The sequence below is a fragment of the Notothenia rossii genome, assembly GCF_949606895.1.
Source record: "Notothenia rossii genome assembly, chromosome: 11".
In the NCBI taxonomy this organism is placed as follows: Eukaryota; Metazoa; Chordata; class Actinopteri; order Perciformes; family Nototheniidae; genus Notothenia; species Notothenia rossii.
The window spans coordinates 22,026,492-22,051,599 of record NC_136910.1 but is presented as its reverse complement, the minus strand read 5'-3'; the positions used below and the strand labels follow the sequence as shown (position 1 = coordinate 22,051,599).

The 25,108-nt window shown below is 40.2% G+C and overlaps 3 protein-coding genes across 19 annotated transcripts in view; 2 read left to right on the top strand and 1 right to left on the bottom strand.

Annotated features, from left to right (window-relative positions):
* Positions 1-25,108, bottom strand: part of LOC307024595 (uncharacterized protein) — a 26,846-nt gene extending 1,738 nt beyond the window's left edge. For 3 of the 15 annotated variants that reach the window (XR_013803928.1, XR_013803929.1, XR_013803930.1), the window contains exons 1-6: positions 18,197-19,037; positions 17,669-17,846; positions 14,446-14,787; positions 13,458-13,501; positions 6,047-6,205; positions 5,659-5,926 (exon numbers count right to left, since the gene is read on the bottom strand). Coding sequence is in view for 5 of the 15 variants with exons in the window: in XM_079658876.1 (XP_079515002.1) it covers positions 13,782-13,855; positions 14,446-14,787; positions 17,669-17,846; positions 18,197-18,409 (807 nt within the window). In the remaining 10 variants the exon portion in view is untranslated. The other 12 variants (XR_013803926.1, XR_013803927.1, XR_013803933.1 and 9 more) reach the window with 10 other exon arrangements.
* LOC307024593 (uncharacterized protein) lies at positions 2,279-5,842 on the top strand (the record flags this gene model as incomplete). Of its 2 annotated transcripts, none has more annotated exons than XM_079658873.1 (6): positions 2,279-3,603; positions 3,790-3,919; positions 4,300-4,374; positions 4,677-5,066; positions 5,293-5,393; positions 5,684-5,842. In XM_079658873.1, exons 1-6 carry the CDS (start codon positions 3,505-3,507, stop codon positions 5,840-5,842), a joined length of 954 nt encoding a protein of 317 aa, XP_079514999.1. In that variant the 5' UTR covers positions 2,279-3,504. The 2 variants fall into 2 exon arrangements, with proteins under 2 accessions (XP_079514999.1, XP_079514998.1); XM_079658872.1 differs by lacking the exon at positions 5,684-5,842 and having other exon boundaries at positions 2,393-2,398; positions 3,126-3,603; positions 5,293-5,629.
* LOC307024594 (uncharacterized protein) lies at positions 6,085-10,907 on the top strand. 2 transcript variants are annotated; one of them, XM_079658874.1, is made up of 11 exons: positions 6,085-6,223; positions 6,388-6,481; positions 6,581-6,655; positions 7,888-8,058; positions 8,357-8,411; positions 8,638-8,729; positions 8,970-9,087; positions 9,229-9,330; positions 9,426-9,596; positions 9,844-10,021; positions 10,385-10,906. In XM_079658874.1, exons 4-11 carry the CDS (start codon positions 7,996-7,998, stop codon positions 10,392-10,394), a joined length of 789 nt encoding a protein of 262 aa, XP_079515000.1. In that variant the 5' UTR covers positions 6,085-6,223; positions 6,388-6,481; positions 6,581-6,655; positions 7,888-7,995; the 3' UTR covers positions 10,395-10,906. The 2 variants fall into 2 exon arrangements, with proteins under 2 accessions (XP_079515000.1, XP_079515001.1); XM_079658875.1 differs by lacking the exons at positions 6,085-6,223; positions 6,388-6,481; positions 6,581-6,655; positions 8,357-8,411 and having other exon boundaries at positions 7,959-8,058; positions 10,385-10,907.

The following is a 25,108-nucleotide window of genomic DNA, read 5'->3' as shown; positions in this document are numbered from 1 at the left end:
AAGATGATCGATGGCTACTGCCAGATTTGCCTCTGAACCTTGACAAGTGCATGTTTCAGGCTTATCAATTAACAACAGGAGGGGTCACAGACATAAGACCAGCTGTTAAATAAAGCTCTTCTGAACTTAGCTGGCATGTGGATATATATTAATGCTGCCCATTATGGGCACAAGCAATTTTCACCCATGTATTAATTATATGTTTTAAATGTGAGTGTTGCTATCCCCTAAACATCCAGGGATGTACACACTTTAATACTGGCAACTTCTTATTATGGGAAATATGAAAACGTCTTTTAAAACTACAACTCCCAGTAGAGACGTGCCATAGAAGTTAAACATGTTGCGAAACACACAATAGCCAGCATGTGTAGTTCTGGGGACGGGGTGGGGGAGGGAGCGACGGGGTGGACCCGTTCAAATCCAGTTTTGGACAGTCTGCCTTGGTTCCATCCCATTTCAAAGTGTTGTTCGACGCTCGGCGTAACCATGGGCGTAACCCCTCGGCGCACACTCAAACATCCAATCACAGAGCTTGAGGACTATCACGGGGTTTGTCAAGCGAAGCGGAGAGAACACTTACTTCCGGATGTAAAATTCTCTAAGCAACTAGACTACTATGAGCTGCTCCGACCCTCGGTCCTGACAGACTCCAACTTGTGTTTATTAATTAAACAAATAAATAAACACAAGGATAATTATGTGTTATTGTTGAATAAAAACCAGTGTGTGGTTTAGAAAAGAATACAAAATTAGAAGGAAAAAAAGATGAAACAATACAGATTTCAGTATTCTGAGCCCCCACTCTCCCCATAACTGACAGCAACAAAAGTCCTACATTATTCAATTAAAATAAAGAAGTAAAAACAATAAGTGTGGCTTGATATTGAGTTAGAAAAAGGTTGATAAACGCTGTGAGAATGGATCTGCGGGTAGCATTCGCTTGCGATCTCAATTTGTCTACACATACGTTTAGGGAGCTATATAGAAGCCTATGGACATCCCAGAAAGTTGAAAATGTACGCTAAGGGTCGCCCCCCTTGCGTTGGAAAAATCCGACACAGGGGACTTGACATAACCTCAACATAGGCCGACCTGGGAGTGAGGATGTGTTGGATCGGATGAAACATAAATTCCTACAAAAAAAGTCCAACCCTGTCTCCTAAAAATTAAGTTCCCACAGAACTAAACTGCAATCTCAATTACGTTTAGCAAGAAACGTATTTTCTCCCATGTTACGTTTGTTATGAACGTATCTTAAATACGTTTATTTTCTACATATCTTTGCCATGTATTGTTTTGCTTATAATAATGATAATAGTGGTTTATAAATATCATTTTAGAGAACACATTTGAAATCGAGAATCGGGCTCGATATATGGTTAAATTAAAATCAGTAGGCGAGGCTGTAATTTCTCCAGCTGTTACTCTCATGCAACCCAGTCTCATGGCATTTCGTGTTCACCAACACGATTTCCCCCTTTTTTTCGTGTTGCACAGCTCGATTTTAAAAGCAATGTATTTCTATTGGTAGTCTCACGGCATTACGTGTTATAGGAAGACCGGAAGCTGTGTGGTTCATGAAAACATGTTCTTACTCAATAGCAAGCCACAATTATTGCTTTTATTTGATCTCACCAGAATGCGTGACTCCACCACGACTCCTTAACACCGCATTGCGTGGTGGAGTCACGACATTTGTTACATTTACGTGTCGGCACCACGCAAACAACGCCAATGTAAAGTGAATGAGGCTCCTTTGTCGTGGTGCACACACGCATTTCTACAACGTCCTGCAGTGAGCTTTTTATTCTATAAAACCTTTTTTAAATCTACTTTATTGCTTGTAGTAACTTACGGGAGGCTTGTTTTATTTTATTTGTATTCATAATAATTTTTATTTTTCATCAGAACGTATTATGGTGCATTATTTACCAAATTTGTGTTCTCAAAAAACAGTGCATTGTGTGTAATACAACTGTGATTTTTTATTAAATTAGTTATTTTTTAAGGAAGGCCAGAGCTTCAGCTGTGTCAAATAGATTGTTCCCTTTAGTTTTACGTTATTTAAAAGACAATTATATTCCTATTTGATCCATAAAGGGGTATTGTAGGCCAATATTAGTCATTTAAAAAATATATAATGATGATAATGATGGTGAAAACCACTCCCCCCACATCGGAATGACGACTGGCTACTGGCTACTGACTGTATTTTAAATGCTTTTTGTTTAATAGTAATAATAATCCTTTTTATTATAACAACAATAAACCAGAAGAAGATTCCGTCGTTACCACGGCAACGTTACGTCGCGCTTGACGACAACGTGACGTAGCCACGTTACATTACCCACAATCACCTCTCACTTTCATTAATTTCATCTGACAACGGACTACAGTAAGTATCAAAAATCAAGGGGAGTTTATTTCTTTAAAACACGAAATAATATTGCTTTTATTTATTCCACTGTAGCACAGTCTCTATAGCGTTTCATTCCTGGATATTAGGTTGAGTTTTGTAGTGTGTTTAGCTTTTACAATAGGCTACGCGCAACCTACTGTAGCGGCCACGTCCAGCTACCAGCCACTAGCGGCCTCCGGCCTTCCGGTCAAAGTTTTTAGCTGGATAGCATTTATAGTTTATACAGCTACATGACATTAGCTGTCCCCGGCACAGTTGGATAGTGGAGGTGCGTGCTAGAAAAATATGTTTAAATGCATGTATTTGCACATGTGTTGTAAAGACAGTGTTCAACACAGAGTTTTAATAGTGGCTAAACGGCATCGGCGATGGAGTGGAACCAAAATGTGGAACTGGAGTTTTTCCAGAGGATTTGACTGGCCAGTGGGGACCACCCAATGTCCCACTCTGAATCAGAAATACTTAATTGATCTCCGGGGGAAATTGGGATTGTTACATTGTAGAATTTAAATATATAGTACAAGATATAAGAAAAACAAGTATGTAAAAATATGTGCATAATATAACAATATGCACAGTATAAATGCATAATGTATGCCAGAGTATTGCTCAGATTAATTATTAATGCATATAGAGTATTGCACAGATGTTACTGTTATTCTAAATAATCCTAATCATGTTTTTATTTTTTCCTGTTTTACAGCTTCATTATAACACTTAATATCTCCAACACACACATATCCACACACACACACACACACACACACACACACACACACACACACACACACACACACACACACACACACACACACACACACATACACATACACACACACACACACACACACACACACACACACACACACACACACACACACACACACACACACACACACACACACACACACACACACACACACACACACACACATATAAAACCAACAGCACTTTTAAGAGCCACTCTCTCTCTCACTGTCTCTCTTTCTATCACTCTCTCTTTTAATCGCTCTCCTGTCTTTCTCTCACTCTTCAGTTTTTTGTATTGTGTATTTGTGTATTGTTTGTATTATTTGTATGCCATGTCCCTCAACCCTGAAATGAGGGTCTTTGAGGATCCCAAGGAGGCCACGATGCACATGGCTGCATTGATTAGCGAGGCTCATCTCCATGAGGCCAGGGTGAGGCTTTTCATGATAAGCAAATACCCAAGTCTGTAATATATTGCTATTGCTTTTTATTGATGTAATGTAAAGGGTCAGTTAGACCTTTTTATGCAACCGTTAAATAATTGCTCAAATATAAGTGCTGCTGTCTTATGTTGTATTACAACTTTGTTGTTGATCTCAACCTCTGAAAAAATATAGGCTGCCATGGCCACTGAAACTCCTGCCATCCCTCCGAAAAAGAAAAGAAAAAGCAGGAAGAGACCTCTTTCTAATCCAGTGGTCACACGCAGACGTGAGAGACAACGGGAAACACAACGCTCCGCATCAGGTTTGTTCTTTACTATATCATGATTTCTAAGTCTAAGAATAAAGATAATTTATAACAAAGTTATTTTGGTGTACACAGTATGAAATTATGTAATTTGAAGATACCTCTTGACAAATCTGTTGCAATGTTTAAAACATTTTCAAATTAAATCAAGATATTGTAAGAGCCTGTGACTGATAATCCTTGCTTGTGTTGTATTTTTTTAAATGTGTACCTCGATTTGGATAAAAGTATGCCAAATGTAAATTGTCATTGGGATGCTGTTGTAATATCTTCTTAGTTTCATTACCTGCAGTCCTTACAGAGCATTTTCATATTACAATTAATTGATGTAATTTTAGATAGTTTGAAGGGTTAAGCAAAAATGACTGTCTCTGCAGCTTCACAAGCCAGAAGAGACGATCCTGTGCATGAGGAAGGCCTTCAGCGAGAACATCAAGAGTTTGGTAGTCTTGGTGAGTATATTGATTATAACAGCAGTTGACTGGCACTACAGTTTTTCCCAATGTTTCCATTTTTATACTCATCTAGTTAATCATAATAAAGTATTGAGTATTGACTGTTTCATGACAAGTGAATGCATATTTGTTATAAGTATCACTTGCTAATATTGCTTTGGATGCATATGATGATTCATAGCATGTTGCTATTATTAGTCGGCATATATTTTTCCAACTCAAAAGTGGTTCAGTATACTACCTTAATATCCATCATATCAGTTTTTAGGTGGCTGCTTAACAGCTGTTTTATTTTTTAGAAACACATCTCCAAGAGTTAAGGGACACCCTAACTGCAGTCCAGGTTCCGCAGGCAACAGACGGAACGGTTTCTCCCTGGGCACAAAGGCAGCTTCTCACAGATGTGAGAATGAAAACGGCTAGGCCAATGCTTTTTAATGCAAATCTCTCAGCTGAGAGAATAGCCATTCAGAAGTGCCACAGATGCTGTGCAGAAGAAGCGGCTATTAGGTGCCTGGACTGTGTTCCACTGGACATGGAGTTCCTCTGTGCAACCTGTGACATTGAGGCCCACAAGAGGAATATCTTCCATGACAGAGAGGCTGTGTTCAATGGATTTCTGGAGCCCATTCCCCCTACAACTGCTGTGGTGGTGGATGAAAATGGCCAGCCTCAGTTTTGTGAACAAAGTATGTAAAGATTAACATTACATTACAATGTCCCATTATAGTGTAGTTCCCATAATTAAGTGCGAATGGGAAGTGTACATAGCTGATTGAAAAAAGTATGATTGGTTTTGACTAGCGCTGCAAGATATGTGGAAATTATGCAACATTTTATTGAATATCTTGATAATCTGGAGAATTAAGGAAAAACTGTAAATACACCCTTCCTAACTTATTTTCTATATTGCAGTATGTCAACTGCCTGTTCCTATACTCCAAGGTCAATCTGTGAATGCTCTGATGACGTCACAGTTACTCCTTGGAAGCATATTTCTGTGGTCACCATCAACGGTATGTTGTTCTGAAAGCCCTTCTTTATGTACAAGTAGTATTGTACGGCAGAGTTTTACCACTTTGTGCAATGCAAAGATTTTTATCACCTGGTCATTTTCAGACAACACCCAAATGCCATGTCAAATAGCTAATACATCATATATCAGGGTTCGTACGGGTGCTTGAAATTGACTTTGGAAAAGGTGTAAGAACCCTGATATGCACATCTATGTATAAAATCCAATATTTTAAGGCAAAACTCACAGTTTGATTACCGAAATACCTTTACTTTGTCCATTTGTTCACAGGACGATATAATGTCTGCTTGCCTCGGAAATCCTGTCCACCCTGCTCTGCAGAATGGAGTCCTGAGGTTAAAGACCTGCTTTTGTATCGGTACTGGCCAGCTAGCACCAGCTGCCAGACGCTTTACAAATATGATGTGTTCACCTCATTCGAGCACATGAAGGTGACAGCACCAGCCATGTCCAGGCAGGCATTTCTGAAAATGTTGGAGCACAGATCTGTTCAAGCTGGACGGGTAAATCTGCCTGAATCACACGGAAACATACAAAAAACAATATCATATTACTGTATACCATATCATTAATTGTTGGCATTGCTTTCAAAACAATTACTAATCCACTTTTTTTTTAAATCAATATACAGACCGGTAGTATCTGTGCTGATAGATTTCAGCGAAGCTTCTTCGAGTTTTGCTTCTGTCAGTACAAACAAGAGGATATGTGCCAGGTCCATCACTTTGTTTGTCCAGCATGTTCTCCAGACATGTTGGCTGTCTGCTGCGATGGAAACTGCAAGCATTACCGCTTTTCCAAGTCAAAAGGGTAGGTATAGGTATTAATGAAAATGATATAGAACACACCGCTAATACAAATAGTAGCCCTTGGGGTTGTGTTTGAGTAGCCGTAACAGACATTAAAACAAATCATAGTAATGTAGTGTTTTGTGATTTTTATTATTGACTTGTATGTTAACTTATCATGGACAGGACTGAGGAGCCGCCAATCTATGAGGGCTTGTTCCTGGCCAAGGACGAGGAAGTCGCAACATTTGTTGACCTTGTCAGAGGCAACATGAAAAGTGTACGTTTTTTTTCTTATTATGTATGATAGTTGCAGTTACACCTATGGTGTTCTTTTTTATATATGTCAAAACTTGTGTGTAATAAACTGACTTTATAGGGAAATGACAGTGCCGTCTGTGGTACTGCCAAATTCACCGCTGGCAGAGAGAGAGATTCAAGTGGCAGTTTGCAGGTATGTATTTGTAAGTGTGTCTGTGTGTGTATATGTGTTTGGTTCTTGAGTCTGGTCTCATTGGTCTCATTATTTCCGTTTTAATAGCAATCCAAGTCTAAGTCTTTGTAAGAATTGGAAGCATTAAACACTTTTGATTGTGGAGCGGAATTGATCCATCATTTGTAGCATCCAAGTGATATTTGTTGTTATAGCCACCTAGATGACAGAGATGAGTGCTTAAGCCAGGCCTTGCTGTGTCAGTTTGTTATTAACAACTAGATTTTCTTCTGATTAATCAGACATCGGTTTCTCTTACGAGGATTGAACCACTTCCGTGGAGAAATATACGCATACCCAATGTTTCTCCAAAAAGAGATGTCCAAGAAGGCAAATGTTGACTTCTTCTGTATGGATGTAACATGCAGGTAGTCCTCACTGTCATATTGCACATCCACAACAATGTTTAAAATGGCCTATGCCTCAGCAGTCATTTTAATAATAATAATAATAATAGATTTAATTTGTTCGCGCTTTTACAGGTGCTCAAAGACGCTTTACAGATAATAGAGAAGAGAAAAGAAAAGAGAAGAAAGGAACAACAAATAAATATATAGTTAAAGTTAAACTCAAATAATACAAAAACAATCACACATTAAAAGCCAGATTGAAGAGGTGAGTTTTTGTGAGTTTTTTGAAGGTGGGGAGGTCGGTGCAGTCTGATGGGTTGTGGGAGTGAGTTCCAGAGGGAGGGGGCAGCGACGGAGAAGGCTCTGTCCCCCCAGGTCCGGTGATTGGTGCGGGTGGGGATGGATAGGAGGTTGGCTTCTGATGAGCGGAGGCAGCGGGAAAGGGTGTGGTGGTGCAGCAGGTCTGTGAGGTAGGGGGGGGCCTGGTTGTTGAGGGCTTTGTAAGTTATGAGGAGGACTTTGAAGTGGATTCTTTGACGGACGGGGAGCCAGTGGAGGTTCTGGAGGATGGGAGTGATGTGGTCTCGGGAGCGGGTGTGGGTGAGGAGGCGGGCAGCAGAGTTCTGGATATGTTGGAGTTTATTGAGGAGGTTGGATGGTATGCCATAGAGGATGCTATTGCAGTAGTCGAGTCGTGAAGTGATGAATGCATGAATCAGGGTTTCAGCAGCAGAGGAGGAGAGTGATGGGCGGAGATTTTAGATGATATTGATATTGTTGTCATGTCAATTAAAAGTTTATCTTTGTAACACTCAAACACAAAATGCTGCTCCTGCTTCTTAGGTACTGGCCATACCTTAACAAAATAGCCGAGGGATTACCAGAGCTTCTGCCATTGACAGAAATGAGGCCATTTCTTAGCGTGATGCATGCTAAAGCCCATACAGCAAAATGAGATGGGGTGGCAGAAGTCAGGACGGAGCAGGAAACACAGTGGGAGAGGAAGTAGAGCAGGTATGTTATTAATGGCATTATTGTAACTGTATGGATACAAGAAGTCTTAATAGAAAGCAGTACAAATATGTATGTGTCATCTCAGTGACAAGCCTGTTGATTAGTTTAAAGCATATCCTTTATGTCTGAGTTCAAATGAAAGATAGGCAGCTCATATGTTCAGCAACACTAAATGCATGCATATTGTAGGAAGTCAGTACACAAGTTTTCTCTTAAACCATCCAGTTCAAGATCTATGATGTGTAGGTGATATTGTTATGTGATGGTGACCGAACATTAATTGTAACATTCATTATAGATGAACAGCTTTCTCTCCAGGGCAGCTCTGGTCACAAAATACATGACAAAAGCAGGTTGGTATTAACACTACACACTGTGTGATAAGGCAGCCCTGATAAGTATTTTACAGAGAGTTCCCTCCTTAAAAACATTATTGGTGTATTACTTTACTGTAATTACCAGTTCAACAACCTTTCAACGATTGGGTTTAGTCATGTCTATCAGGTTTCTCACTCAGTATTGCCTTTTTGATGTGAATACTTACTTTTTTGTTTGTGGATATATTTGTGTCTTTTTTAGGAAGAGGGAACATGCTCACTCAACAGGCCATGGGTTGGAACAGAAGGAAGAGGGACAACCTTCATCAAGTTTTAGCCCACAGATATGTCAAAGTAAGGGCAAATTACAATTGTCTTCTCATCTGACATTACATATTTATGAAGGATGTCTGCAATGTAACCTCATGGCTATATACATTATGTTCTCCCTTATCCACACTTCCTCTTGCAAGTCAGATGGTGTCATGGAATATTTCAACTGTTCTTCTGAAGGTCTTATACTGAAAACAGGTGTTCTTTGCATTATGGTGTTGCATGGCGCTTTTGATTTGACATTTTCTTTTTTTTGTAAAGATCACAGAGAGGGCAAAGGTGGAAGCTGCCAGCTTCAGCGACTTCAAAGAGGAGCACAACCTTGATCAGGAGACCATACAGCAGTGGGTGTATGATTTCAGGCAATGGGCGGTCACAGGTAAGACATACCACAGGCTTTCCATATATACATCTGTTAATTACTGTAAGTTTAGACACACAATATAAGTTGGCTATATGTTGAAACTGAGACTGTCACTGATTGTATCTCTTCTCCAATTGTTTTTTTGTAACTATTTAGAGAGAGTCTACGAACCAGGGTGTACTGAAGGACTGAGGGTGGATATTGAGAACATCACCGTCACTCTTTTGCGCAGGAAGCAAGATCTGTATCGTCAGCATGGTTTGTTGTCAAACGTAGTTATTGAAATTACACTTAAAAAACAACAAAAACATTCTGGCACCATGACACAGTTTTGTTTCCGTTTCACTTTGCAGACAGCAACCAGGCAAGGCAAAGAAAGAGGAAGAGAATGAGAGAGCTGAAGAAGCAGCTTCGCGAAAATGTTGTGCAATACAACACAGGAGTGCAGGAAGAACAGATTGACGAAGAGTTGGCTTGCAGTCTGACAGAGGGCTACATCCTACCATGGGAGAGGCATGCAAATGGTAGGATAATTGCTAGTTTGGCTTGTTGTTTTTTTAGTCTATACCAAAATATGACAGTTTATGGTGGGGCAGAAAAAGCAATGGTGATACCTGCAAATATATAATGTTTGTTATTAGTTTACATTATAGAGAACCAATGCTATCGCTACAAAGATTTGTGTCTCAGAAATGAAAATCATTCTGTAATAATATAATTTATGAATACAAATTCCTTGTTCACTACTCCATTCCTTTCCTCAACCTAAAGCCAACACCTTCAGGTTGAAGAGGTCTGTCTTTGACCAGGTAATGCTGGTCAGACGTTTGGAGGAGGAGCAGAGCATCCTGGTGAAAGAGATGTCGCAGCACATCATGTTCCTTCTGAAGGAAGTGCAAGAAGTGGAAGCACTCACGAGGACAGACTTTGGAGGGCATCAAAACCAGCAGTATGTCTGAGATCTTAACATTTGAATATTTTCATCCACTCCTCAACACATTACATGTCTTACATAAGTAGAACACATCTGTCACTGTGTCAGGCCGAAGTGAAATAGTAAATTACTGAAACTATTCATTATCAAGATCATAATCGATCATTTTCTGTCTATTGACTAATTGTTAAGCTCTATCAAACATTAATCAACATGTCCCATTTGGCACCCAATATATAGTAACATCCTTCAGTTTAAGATGGATTTACCTATTTTGTAGTGTTTTTACATATGCAGCATTGTACAATGCAAAGAGATTTGCAACTGTCACTGTTTGTTTACATTGAGCCCTTTTTCTGTGTGATTATCCCTCGACAGATTTCGGTGACCTGACAGAGGATGCTGCTCATGGGCTCAAGAGTGTCCTCAGTCGGAGGTGGCACTTCCTCAAAAGCCAACACAAACAGGCTGTACATGCGTACAGCGGTGTAGCCGCTTTGGAATGCCATGATCTTCAATTACAGCAGGACATTGAGGAGTCGGATGACAATGGCTACACTAGCCCTGAGTCTGAGGAAGAAGACCTGTAAAGGTTTCTGCCAAGCAACACAGAGGCACTGGAGAGCTCTTTCACAAGCGACGTGTCACATCCACACGATGGCGCATGCCATAATAATGAAAAAACACATTTAAAACACACTTAAAGCCATACAAAATAAAGACATTATAAAACACTATATATGAGAACAATATGAAACTATGCACTTGTTGACTTGCTGATGTATATGAAAATAAATTGCCTTGCCTTTATATTAAACTGCCTCTTATTACTCAAACAAGTGCTATACAATGGTTGATTTCTTGTCACTGCATTTTGTCATTCGTTGATTATGAACTATTAATGTGAATACATTGTAAATAGAGTTCATACATTAACATAATTCTTTATTAGTAACGTGCATAATGCAGGGTAAATACCAACACATTCTCACTCCCAACTCGTACTTCTAATTTTTTATTATTTTCTAAACCACACAGTGTTATTTACTCAACAATAACACACAATTATTCTTGTGTTTATTTATTTGTTTGATTGTATAATGTTGGACTTTTGGAGTCCGTCAGGACCGAGGGTCGGAGCAGCTCATAGTAGTTGCTTTAGAGAATTTTACACACGGAAGTAAGTATTCTCTCTTCTTTGCTTGACAAACCCATTCATGGACAAACCCCGTGATAGTCGTCAAGCTCTGTGATTAGATGTTGGAGTGGCAGTGCACCGAGCGTCCAACATCACTTTGAAATGGAATGGAACCACGGCACATGGTCCAAAACTGGAGTCGGACGGGTCCACCCCCTCCCCCACCCCGTCACCAGAACTACACATGCTGGCTATTGTGTGTTTCGCACATAGGTTTCCATGTTCTATGGCACGTCTCTACTGGGAATTGTAGTTTTAAAAGGCGTTTTCGTATTTCCCATAATAAGAAGTTGCCAGTATTAAACTGTGTACACCCCTAGAGGTTTAGGGGATACAAAACACAGTGGTGTTATCACATTTAAAACATATAATTAATAAATGGGTGAAAATTGCTTGTGCCCATAATGGGCAGCATTAGTATACCCACATGACAGCTAAGGTCAGAAGAGCTTTATTTAACAGCTGGTCTTAAGTCTGTGACCCCTCCGGTTGTCCATTGGTAAGCCTTGAAACTTGCACTTGTCAAGGTTCGGAGGCACATTTTGCAAATATGGCAGTAGCCATCGATCATCTTAAGATAAGATATACTTTATTGATCCCAAGCGGGGCCATTTTTTCATTACAGCAGCATGTGTAACAGTTGGAAATATGCAGTGGTGTTTATTTGGAAATCATTTAGTATAATCACACAAATTCTATGTTTTATATTTAATAATTCTCTGTTCCTCATTTATTGGATGTTCAATACTTGACAAGGTCAGAGATGAAAAAGTTCAGAGATTAAAAACTTGGGTCGCAGGTTCCTCAACAGTGCATTACAAGACATCTATCGATATGTATGTACCTCCACCATTAAACTGTCATATTCTGCACATTTCTTATACTATCTAGATACATCTTATAAGAGTATAATACATATGTATAATATAAGTTAAAATAAGTGCTTCAACTTAGTTAACATTGCAGGAAAGTTGATTGTCAAGTTCCAAAACAAACTATGCAATATATTAGACGTTAAGTACTTTGTCAGACTTAATATTTGTCTGTAGATAGATACCCCCAAAGCTTTTTTCTTATTTAAAAGAAGACCTTAACTTAAAGTATTCTTTAATGTTTAAATGAAGCCTATTTAGTTTGTCTGTTTTGCACATCCTCCTATTAATATCTTTGGACGTCCTGCACTAAACTGTTTTATTGTAGAGATCACAACAGTATCTTCTTAATATTTTCATCTATATTTCTATGATTGAACTTCTACTTTCCCCTTATGTATGTACTCTTAATATTTTTATGTTTCATCAAATATAATATAATTCAACAAAAAAATTCAATAACGTGCTTTAACCACTAGGCGGTACAGGTTAAAAAAAACTCAACTTTAAAGTGTTAACAAGACAAATTATACTGCTGTTTCCAGTTTAGTTTATGATGGATGTATTTTGTTATCGACACATATATTTTTTTGATATTTGTGACACCAATCTTCGGAAAAAGTGTGTTTGGTATCTGAAATAAATTAGGGTTATGCAGGTAGCTGGGAGTGGACCGGCTCCGTTTCCACGGCAACGGTGGCTGAGGATCATGGGTAATCTAGCCTTCCACTTTCCAAAAAAGACCACAAAAAAACGAGTAAAAAACCTTTGAAGCCCCTGTACTGGTATTTAGAAGTTATCTACTGGCACTTCAGCATAGCTTAGTTAGCTGGGAAAATAATAATAACAGTAAATTCCTTCCATCAAGAGCTCCCCATCAAACACCGCATTGACTTTAAAATATTGCTTTTCACTTTCAAAGCCCTCCACAACCTTGCCCCCACCCGTCGCCTCAGATGTTAGCTGAAGCTAACCTACTGCAGCCCATCAGGACAAAGCTCCGGACCTGGGGCAGCAGCCTCCCCCACTCCCTCTCCAGCCACGTCAGATCCGCCAACACTCTCACATCATTCAAACAATCTCTCAAAACTCACCTTTTGACTCTTGCCTTCAACTCCTAATTAACTAACCCCTTTCCCTTATTCTGTGGTGTAATCAAATATTGACACAGCTTTAATTAAATAAACTACCTAGTTTCAATGTATCGTTGAGTGTGGACTTTGCACATTTAAAATAACTTGTGTATAGCTGGTGGTACAGACAGCAGAACTTTTTGCATTTTTCTTTAACAAATGCCACCTAAGATAATGGCGTGCCAACAATTACCACAAATGTTAACAGCACACATAGATGTAATTGTAAAAAAAGCCAATTAACATACCAAATGGTGCAGGGCTCCCAGTCATAAAGGTGCTCCGTCCCCCCCTGTGGCGGGCAGACAAAGACATTGTACATCTGTATGCTCTTTGAACTTTGTACTTTCACAAGTAGTTATGATATGTGTATTGTTCAAATAGTTTGCATATATTTAAAAATGTAGTCGTGAAAAAAGACATCTGACCGACTAGAGGGATTTACAGAATGTTTACACAAATAGCTTAATATTGTGAATTGGACAACAGCATTCCTTCAAGGTAAGATAAAGTAATTGCTATACAAATTCAGAAAAGTTATGCAACAGCAAACACTGTCATCAAGATAATCATTATCCTAGCTTTCGGTTCCTTGTCTTTATTATTTTGCGGACAGGGAACACCTCGAGATGGTTGTGAGAGCAATCTGTAATTGTATGGAAAACATTATTAAGGTAAAATACGTTTTGTATAGGGCTCGACTCAGAATGCAAACATTTCCACTGTGTGACATAAGCACATTTAGTGTTTGCTACTGAGAAATCACAGAAGTTTAAGAGTCTACACATGGTTTTATTCAAAATCTTAGCTTCTCTGCCATTCCTTCGGGATGTTGCTGTGTGTGCTAATGGACTTATTACATCTTACATTGCTACTGAGTGGATATGTTTTAGTCTTATATTCATTACACTGGGACTTGGGCTCTGTAGCAGTATATTACTTTAAGCAATGATGTGCAAGCTTTCTATTAAATTATAAAGTATAGAAAGGTTTTAAGGAATGTGACTTCAGCTTATCAGACAACATACATACAGGTTACTCTGTTGTGTCTTTGTTTTTACTCCAAAATGTGCATGTGTGCGAAACATAAATATAGCATCCATGCATAACATTTGAAGGCAAATATGAGTCCGGCCTTTAATAAATCAATGTTTGGAACGTCTACAAAAATCGCAACATTAACTTACTGATGCTTGTGTGGCATTTAAATGTGAGTAGAATATAAGCTAAACATACCTTTCATTGTTTTGGTTCTTTTACGTGGCTGCCGCATTGGTGGGATTTGGTGTGATGGTTCCAGCATAATTTGGACCTGGTTTGGTGGTGGGTGGGTGCTGGGAGCCTGGTGTGGTGGTGGGTGGATGCTGGGAGCCTGGTTTGGCGGTGGGTGGGTGCTGGGAGCCTGGTGTGGTGGTGGATCTGCTGTTTCCTGTGGTTGCTGTCTATGGGTGATGGGTGATGGATCACATGGCACCAAATTTAAGATGTAGCTTCCATCGGGCAGTTGGTTGGGTGAGTTTTGGGGTGGTGTTGGTGTGTCAGGGTTCTCCTCTTGGTCTGGGTTGAGTCTTGTCCAACCTACAAAGGGTTTGTAGTACAAATCTGTTTAAAAGCCCACATATTTATTTATTATGTATACAGGACTGTCTCAGAAAATTAGAATATTGTGATAAAGTTCTTTATTTTCTGTAATGCAATTAAAAAAACAAAAATGTCATACATTCTGGATTCATTACAAATCAACTGAAATATTGCAAGCCTTTTATTATTTTAATATTGCTGATTATGGCATACAGCTTAAGAAAACTCAAAAATCCCATCTCAAAAAATTAGAATAGTTCCTCAGACCAAATAAAAAAAAAAGATTTATAACAGCAAAACACAATCAAACATTTGAAAATGTCCATTAATGCACTCAGTACTTGGTTGGGAATCCTTTTGCACGGATTACTGCATCAATGCGGCGTGGCATGGAGGCAATCAGCCTGTGGCATTGCTGAGGTGTTATGGATGCCCAGGATGCTTCAATAGCGGCCTTTAGCTCATTAGCATTGTTGGGTCTGGTGTCTTTCAGCTTCTTCTTCACAATACCCCACATATTCTCTATGGGGTTCAGGTCAGGGGAATTTGCAGGCCAATCGAGGACAGTAATGCCATGGTCAGTACACCAGTTACTGGTGGTTTTGGCACTGTGGGCAGGTGCCAGATCATGCTGGAAAATGAATTCCTCATCTCCATAGAGCTTTTCAGCAGACGGAAGCATGTAGTGCTCTAAAATCTCTTGGTACACAGCTGCATTTACTCTGGGCTTGATGAAACACAGTGGACCAACACCAGCAGCTGACATGGCTCCCCAAACCATCGCTGACTGTGGGAACTTCACACTGGATTTCAAGCAACTTGGATTTTGCTCCTCTCCAGCCTTTCTCCAGACTCTGGCGCCTTGACTTCCAAATGAAATACAAAACTTGCTTTCGTCTGAAAAGAGGACTTTGGACCACTGTGCAACTGTCCAGTGCTTCTTTTCCTTAGCCCAAGTCAGACGCCTCTTCCGTTGTCTTGAGTTCAGAAGTGGCTTGACCATGGGAATACGGCTATTGTAGCCCATTTCCCGGACACGTCTGTGAACAGTGACTTTTGATACCTGGACTCCAGCTTCAGTCCACTGTCTTTGAAGCTCCCCCAAATTCTGGAAGCGACTCTTCTTCACAATGCTGTTAAGGCTGCGGTCATCTCTCTTGGTTGTGCAGCGTTTCCTGCCACATTTCCCCCTTCCAACAGACTTTTTGTGGATGTGCTTTGAAACTGCACTCTGTGAACAGCTTGCTCTTTGAGAAATTTCTTTTTGTGTCTTACCCTCCTGATGGAGGGTGTCAATGACGGTCCTCTGGACAGCAGTCAGATCAGCAGTCTTCCCCATACTTGTGATTTAGTTTACTGAACCAAGCTGAGTGTTTTTCAAGGCTCAGGAAACCCTTGCAGGTGTTTCGAGTTAATTAGACGATTCAAGTGATTCGTTGAACACCCTACTAGTATACTTTTTCATGATATTCTAATATTTAGAGATAGGATATTTGAGTTTTCTTAAGCTGTATGCCATAATCAGCAATATTAAAATAATAAAAGGCTTGCAATATTTCAGTTGATTTGTAATGAATCCAGAATGTATGACATTTTTGTTTTTTTAATTGCATTACAGAAAATAAAGAACTTTATCACAATATTCTAATTTTCTGAGACAGTCCTGTAATACCATAATGTTGCATTGGTTAGTTATCTGTTCATATATAATACATTTATTATACATATCCACATCTGTTTATACAACCTTTTCATTCATGCCTCCCCATATTAGTATTTCATTTTACTTTCTGTCTTATCTTATTCTATTTTATAAGTATATATTTGACTTATTCCTGCATGTTAGTTTTGCACCTACGTTGTTGGACTAGTTTCTTCTTGCACTATTTTATTTCTTCTTTTACTATTTGTATGCTGTATTGTTGGAGGAGCCTGGGAGTTAAGATTGTCATTTCCAACAACTACGCTGTAGCGGTGCATATGACAATAACACCTTTGAACATTGAATGTTTGAAAACAGGAACATGGAATACACAAACATACATTATAAAATATGAAATTAGGCCAATGTGAAAAACATGCAAACAAAGGCAACCCTAATCAAGCTAAACTGTAAAAAAAAAGATTGATTGAGTATGATGTCACCCACAGGTATCTGCTTAGCATCAGGGCAGAGAAGCCAGAGAAGCTGAGGGTTGTCCACAGAGCCACTGCTCAGCGCAATTTATTTGAAGAAGAAACACATTTTTTTTCTGACTGTGTGACTGTGACTGATTGTGGTGGAAGATGTCCCAGAACACTTGTCCCCTCTTAATTCTTACATGCAGGGGGTCCTAGCAGTGCCAGTGGTCCACCATGCAGCATCATGAGTATCATACAGTAATTAAATGTTTACAGCAATCAAACTGATCGCTTCAATATTTGCAAAAGTCAATTGTATTGACACACTGGGTTATCATTGGAAAATGGAAGTTTGATAAGTGAACAAAATGTATTTATTTAAGTTTTGGCCTGCAATATAATTAGGACTCATAGGCTTTATTATATGTATAATGATGCTTATAACATGTATATCTACAATCTGGCTTCAATTCACCACCTCACCATCTGCATAGACAATTTCCCCTGTCATCATAATATTCTGTCAATTAAAAAAAATATATAGATTACAACTTTTGCATGGGAAGTGGCATACACCTCTTTCAAGCCCTGTTTTGTGCATACATAACAGTTATAAATGAGACCCCAGCTCTTTAAAATTACTCTCTTTGTTGCTTTGAAATAAACAGGACAAATCAACACCACACATTGTATAACAGATAGTCAATATATGCATGAGTGACTCGTGCAGATGGTTATTAAATAAATGCAATCTCACCTGCAGCCATCAGCTTGAAAATGGCCTCCACATTGTCGATGCATGTCCTGGCTGATGGGCTAAGCTGGGCATGCATGGGCATCAAAACCTTCATTTTAGATGTCCGTGGCACCCTTTTGGTAGGGGGATACGCCAGCAGCAGCAGGGGCTTCAAGCCAAGGGCATGCAACTTCTCCAGCTGGGAAAATAATTGTTGAGAGGTAGAGAGATCAATTAGATAAATACACAAAACTGTTGTTTACATTTGAATTTATCCTAATATCCTGGCATCATAATAAAAACAATGATTTGTTCATAATGTTTTGTTGGATAGATTTGGGATTTTTAACTTATGAGACACTTCCTAAACTTCCTACACATAATAGTTAATTCTGTTTGAAAATCATTAATCATGAATTATATTCTCATTAATGATACAATTAATACTGTGGATGTGAAGCAATACCAGTTCATTTATAATCCTCTGTCAAAGTAATACAACTACTTTTCACACTTTTGGTGAATGAGATAATTCTGTAAACTACATACCAGAAGGGCGGCGTCATCAAGAACGTGGGACTTGATTCTGTTTTTAGTCATGGATGACAACCACTGCTTCTGCTGGCTTTGGAATTTGTCCATTTTCTTTTTGAGTCTCACATTGTTTGGCTGTGGATGTTCACATAGTGGGCAGATTTTATTTCCACAGTAAATATTTTCTCTACAGTTTGGGCAGGTCTTTTTTTGTGACCCTCCAGCCATTTGTAGGAGTGAGAGTGATTAAAAGAGAAAGTGAGAGAGTGATTGAAAGAGATTAAATGAGAGAGAGTGATAGAAAGAAAGACAGTGAGAGAGAGAGTGGCTCTTAAAAGAGCCGTTGGTTTTATATGTGTGTGTGTGTGGATATGTGTGTGTTGGTGATAGTAAGCGTTGTAATGAAGCTGTAAAACAGGAAAAATAAATAGGATTATTTAGAATAACAGTAACATCTGTGCAATACTCTATGTAATAATAATTAATCTGTGCATATTATGCAATAATAATTAATCTGAGCATTACTCTAGCACACATTATGCATTTATACTGTGCATATCAGTGTTTCCCCTACCATTGTCTAGGAGGGTGTCATGGCCTGGCTCTTGGCCATAACAAAAAGCGTGGGAAGGACAAGAATATGTATATAAAAAGGTATTTATTTGGCAAAACGTAACGTGGCCAAAAAACAAACATAAGGCAAGGCAAAATAAGAATAAGCGCCGCTGCTCTCCGAGGTCCAGTCCTCTGGCGGGGAGAGACCTCGAGGCTCTGGCTCAGGCCTTTTAATCCTCCGGTGCGAGCTGTCAAGTGTCCTCAATCAGTGCGTCAGGTGTCCTCAATCAGTGTGGGCACAAGCAGAGGAGGATCATTAAAGGGCCCTACGCACCATAGGAGACCTCCAAGCAGGGGTCGTCACAGAGGGGCGCTGCGCCCCAACAACGGAGCCCCGCGCTCCCCCTGAAATTCAAGGTGTTTAAAAACACTTTTTTATAAAAATGTTTTAATTTCCACAGTGGGGCAAAAAAGTATTTAGTCAGCCACCAATTGTGCATGTTCTCCCACTTAAAAAGATGAAAGAGGCCTGTAATTTTCATCCTAGGTATACCTCAACTATGAGAGACAAAATGAGAAAAATAAATCCAGAAAATCCCATTGTCTGATTTTTAAAGAATTTATTTGCAAATTATGGTGGAAAATAAGTATTTGGTCACCTACAAACAAACAAGATTTCTGGCTCTCACAGACCTGTAACTTCTTCTTTAAGAGCCTCCTCTGTCCTCCACTTGTTAACTGTATTAATGGCACCTGTTTGAACTTGTTATCAGTATAAAAGACACCTGTCCACAACCTCAAACAGTCACACTCCAAACTCCACTATGGCCAAGACCAAAGAGCTGTCAAAGGACACCAGAAACAAAAATTGTAGACCTGCACCAGGCTGGGAAGACTGAATCTGCAATAGGTAAGCAGCTTGGTGTGAAGAAATCACTGTGGGAGCAATTATTAGAAAATGGAAGACATACAGGACCACTGATAATCTCCCTCAATCTGGGGCTCCACGCAAAATCTCACCCCGTGGGGTCAAAATGATCACAAGAACGGAGAGCAAAGATCCCAGAACCACACGGGGGGACCTAGTCAATGACCTGCAGAGAGCTGGGACCAAAGTAACAAAGGCTACCATCAGTAACACACTACGCCGCCAGGGACTCAAATCCTGGAGTGCCAGACGTGTCCCGCTTCTTAAGCCAGTACATGTCAAGGCCCGTCTGAAGTTTGCTAGAGAGAATTTAGATGATTCAGAAGAGGATTGGGAGAATGTCATATGGTCAGATGAAACCAAAATATAACTTTTTGGTAAAAACTCAACTAGACGTGTTTGGAGGAGAAAGAATGCTGAGTTGCATCCAAAGAACACCATACCTACTGTGAAACATGGGGGTGGAAACATCTTGCTTTGGGGCTGTTTTTCTGCAAAGAGACCAGGACGACTGATCCGTGTAAAGGAAAGAATGAGTGGGGCCATGTATCGTGAGATTTTGAGTGACAACCTCCTTCCATCAGCAAGGGCATTGAAGATGAAACGTGGCTGGGTCTTTCAGCATGACAATGATCCCAAACACACCGCCCGGGCAACGAAGGAGTGTCTTCGTAATAAGCATTTCAAGGTCCTGGAGTGGCCTAGTCAGTCTCCAGATCTCAACCCCATAGAAATTCTTTGGAGGGAGTTGAAAGTCCGTGTTGCCCAACAACAGCCCCAAAACATCACTGCTCTAGAGGAGATCTGCATGGAGGAATGGGCCAAAATACCAGCAACAGTGTGTGAAAACCTTGTGAAGACTTACAGAAAACGTTTGACTTCTGTCATTGCCAACAAAGGGTATATAACAAAGTATCGAGATTAACTTTTGTTATTGACCAAATACTTATTTTCCACCATGATTTGCAAATAAATTCTTTAAAAATCAGACAATGGGATTTTCTGGATTTTTTTTTCTCATTTTGTCTCTCATAGTTGAGGTATACCTAGGATGAAAATTACAGGCCTCTTTCATCTTTTTAAGTGGGAGAACATGCACAATTGGTGGCTGACTAAATACTTTTTTGCCCCACTGTGGAAATTAAAACATTTTTATAAAAAAGTGTTTTTAAACACCTTGAATTTCAGGGGGAGCGCGGGGCTCCGTTGTTGGGGCGCAGCGCCCCTCTGTGACGACCCCTGCTTGGAGTTCTCCTATGGTGCGTAGGGCCCTTTAATGATCCTCCTCTGCTTGTGCCCACACTGATTGAGGACACCTGCATAATTGGTGGCTGACTAAATACTTTTTTGCCCCACTGTATATATAGCACCAAATTGCAACTAATCTATATCTACTGTCACTTTTCACATTGAACATGTGTTCTTTTATTAAATAAATTAAATGCTTTCATTTTAAGTTGTGAGTTTAGTGTTTTTGACCAAAACACTGATGCATTAATCAATAACAATAATCCACAGATACTATCTCACCTCAGCCAGCACCCCCCCAAAGCAGTAAACCTAGGGGAAACACTGCATATTGTTATATTATGCACATATTTTTACATACTTGTTTTTCGTATATCTTGTACTATATATTTAAATTCTACAATGTAAAAATCCCAATTTCCCCCGGAGATCAATTAAGTATTTCTGATTCAGAGTGGGACATTGGGTGGTCCCCACTGGCCAGTCAAATCCTCTGGAAAAACTCCAGTTCCACATTTCTGTTCCACTCCATCACCGATGCCCTTTAGCCACTATTAAAACTCTGTGTTGAACACTGTCTTTACAACACATGTGCAAATACATGCATTTAAACATATTTTTCTAGCACGCTATCCAACTGTGCCGGGGACAGCTAATGTCATGTAGCTGTATAAACTATAAATGCTATCCAGCTAAAAACTTTGACCGGAAGGCCGGAGGCCGCTAGTGGCTGGTAGCTGGACGTGGCCGCTACAGTAGGTTGCGCGTAGCCTATTGTAAAAGCTAAACACACTACAAAACTCAACCTAATATCCAGGAATGAAACGCTATAGAGACTGTGCTACAGTGGAATAAATAAAAGCAATATTATTTCGTGTTTTAAAGAAATAAACTCCCCTTGATTTTTGATACTTACTGTAGTCCGTTGTCAGATGAAATTAATGAAAGTGAGAGGTGATTGTGGGTAATGTAACGTGGCTACGTCACGTTGTCGTCAAGCGCGACGTAACGTTGCCGTGGTAACGACGGAATCTTCTTCTGGTTTATTGTTGTTATAATAAAAAGGATTATTATTACTATTAAACAAAAAGCATTTAAAATACAGTCAGTAGCCATCGTCATTCCGATGTGGGGGGAGTGGTTTTCACCATCATTATCATCATTATATATTTTTTAAATGACTAATATTGGCCTACAATACCCCTTTATTGATCAAATAGGAATTATAATAACGTAAACTAAAGGGAACAATCTATTTGACACAGCTGAAGCTCTGGCCTTCCTTAAAAAATAACTAATTTAATAAAAATCACAGTTGTATTACACACAATGCACTGTTTTTTGAGAACACAAATTTGGTAAATAATGCACCATAATACATTCTGACGAAAAATAAAAATTATTATGAATACAAATAAAATAAAACAAGCCTCCCGTGAGTTACTACAAGCTATAAAGTAGATTTTAAAAACGTTTTATAGAATAAAAAGCTCACTGCAGGACGTTGTAGAAATGCGTGTGTGCACGACAAAGGAGCCTCATTCACTTTACATTGGCGTTGTTTGCGTGGTGCCGACACGTAAATGTAACAAATGTCGTGACTCCACCACGCAATGCGGTGTTAAGGAGTCGTGGTGGAGTCACGCATTCTGGTGATATCAAATAAAAGCAATAATTGTGGCTTTCTATTGAGTAAGAACATGTTTTCATGAACCACACAGCTTCCGGTCTTCCTATAACACGTAATCCCGTGAGATTATCAATAGAAATACATTGCTTTTAAAATCGTGCTGTGCAACACGAATAAAAGGGGAAAATCGTGTTGGTGAACACGAATCAATAGATTAAAAATCGTGTTGGTGAACACGAAATGCCATGAGACTGGGTTGTCTCATGAGCGAGGCAGAAAATAATAGTTTTAACATGCCAAAAAGCTGCTGTGTCGTTTATTGCACCTCAAACATTAAAACAAATCCACAGTTACAGTACGTGTTTCTGTACTTCCTCTAAGAAGAAAGGACAGTAAAAGAAGATCTCCGTGGCTTGAACGCCATTCAAATGACAGCGTTGGTTTCCCTAAAAGTGGGCGGGGCTGTAATGTGACGTAGATTTTACTCTCATCTATTATTCGAAACCATTCTATTTATTCTAACGTAAATTACATGCCAGTGTTTTATCTTTTTATTACTTATCTTTTTATACTTTATTTGTTATGAGTTATATCTGAAGCAAATTATGTTTCTCAAGGAGAGCACTCTGCGGGTACAGGGAAATTATGGCCGGAGTATTACTGTCAGAGAACACACTACGCCTAGATCAAAGACTCCAATGCAGTTTACCGTGGTGGTAAAGGCTTCATTAGGGCGGAGCACGCACTCACACAAGAGCACGGGGCGGTGCGTTCAGGGTCCTCAGTAAATAATCGGCCCTTTCTGTGTCAATCCTCCATGGGCAAATCTTCCCTTCGCGGGGAGTTTTGCGGCAGAACGGGTCACCAGAGAGTATCACAGCTTCATAGCTGCGGCTCCACAGCTGAGGGCTTGTCCATTAACACAATGTTCTGGGGAATGGAAACTCAGCTGTGTGCTAAGGTGGAGGGACAGGACGCTGAAACGGGGCTATTCACTCCAGTTTTGCAGCGTCCCACTGTACCACATGTCTATACACTGTACCACTGTATCACATGGACCACTGTCTTATGGGTGTCCCACACCCACCTCTTTTTATGGGCATGCAAGAGGTAAATCTGTCCTCCCGGGAGGAGATGTGTTTCCTCTCAGCAGAGATTCAGGCTCTGGTGCAGAAACAGGCTGTGTCTGTTGTGCACCTTCAGCACAGAGAAAATGGTCTTTATTCCATGTACTCCCTGGTTCTCAGGAAGACAGGGGAATTCAGACCTTTTCTAGATCTCCGCGTCCTGAATCGCCACATTTCTTGAAGGAAATTCCGCATGTTAACTATGAAACAGTTACTCGGGCGATTGGTTCACCACCATCAGCCTGAAAGAGCCATACATTCATGTAGAAATTGCTCCAGAGCACAGAAAGTGTCTGTGTTTTGCCTTCCAGGGGATAGCCTACGAGTTCAACTGGCTGCCGTTCGGCTATTCCCTATCCCCACACACATTCAGCAAATGTGTAGCCACAGCGCTTCAACCGCTGCGCGCCCACGGCATGAGAGTTTTCTTTTACTAGACGACCTCATAGTCATGGCTGGGTCCCGGGAACAGGCAATGTTTTGCACAGCACAATTGATCACACACCTAACCAAATTAGGCTTTGCGATCAATTGAAAAAAGAGCACCCCCATACCTCACCAACAGGCGTTGTAGTTGGGAGTGGTGCTCGATGCAGGTGTCACAGTCTGCTCCATCTTTCACCAGTAGTTTTCCATTCACCTGTCTCACCTGTTCACCACACCCACGTTTTTGCTCACATACCCGTTGCCAGATCGTACTTTGCCTTATGCTAGTCTTTCACGCGTTTGATATCAGATTGCCTACCCGGTTCCGACCCTGCCTGTCCCCGACCTGCCTGCTCTGCTTGATCCCGCCTGTCCTTGGACTATCCTGCCTTGCCTGCTGTCTGACCCTGCCTGTACCTATGCTGACCGCCTCGCCTGCTCCCTGACCCTCTGCCCGGCCCTGACTCACCTTCTGCCCGCTGTCCTCTGGTTCGTTTGACTGTACATCATCCGGTATCCCTCTGCTCTGGTATTATTACCAATAAAGTACATTACCAATACTCCGGGGTTTCTCGAGTGCTGCATTTGGGTCCTTCATAAGATTGTGACATTGTAAAAGCAATTGGGCTATTTTAATCTCACACACACACACACACCCCCCCCCACACACACACACACACTTCTCCGCCTCATTCTGTTTTCATTTACTCGTTCGTTATCTGACCAGCTTCAATCTTGTAGGCTACTCAATTCGTTTCTTGTAGCCCTCGAAAGGGTTTTGGAGGTTGATGCTCACCGTCGATTTTCTCTTATGCTCCAACCAATATACAGTCTACGGCTCCAACATACAGTTGCAAGGGGTGCAGAATAGTTTCCCCCGACTTTTTGCCCGGTCTTTAGTAGAAATGTTCGTCGGTAAATGAGATGGATTAGATTTTTTCATCTTGGTGTTTTCTCTATCGTGTGAGCTCCACACGTTCACTCTATACAGTGTTGTTTACATTCTGTGATGC

Excerpts from the sequence above, each read along its gene's own strand:
- LOC307024594 (XM_079658874.1), top strand. The coding sequence starts at position 7,996 with ATGAGATGGGGTGGCAGAAGTCAGGACGGAGCAGGAAACACAGTGGGA. Across the intron at positions 8,059-8,356 it reads TGGGAGAGGAAGTAGAGCAG|ATGAACAGCTTTCTCTCCAG; the intron begins GTATGTTATTAA and ends CATTCATTATAG. Across the intron at positions 9,331-9,425 it reads AGATCTGTATCGTCAGCATG|ACAGCAACCAGGCAAGGCAA; the intron begins GTTTGTTGTCAA and ends TTCACTTTGCAG.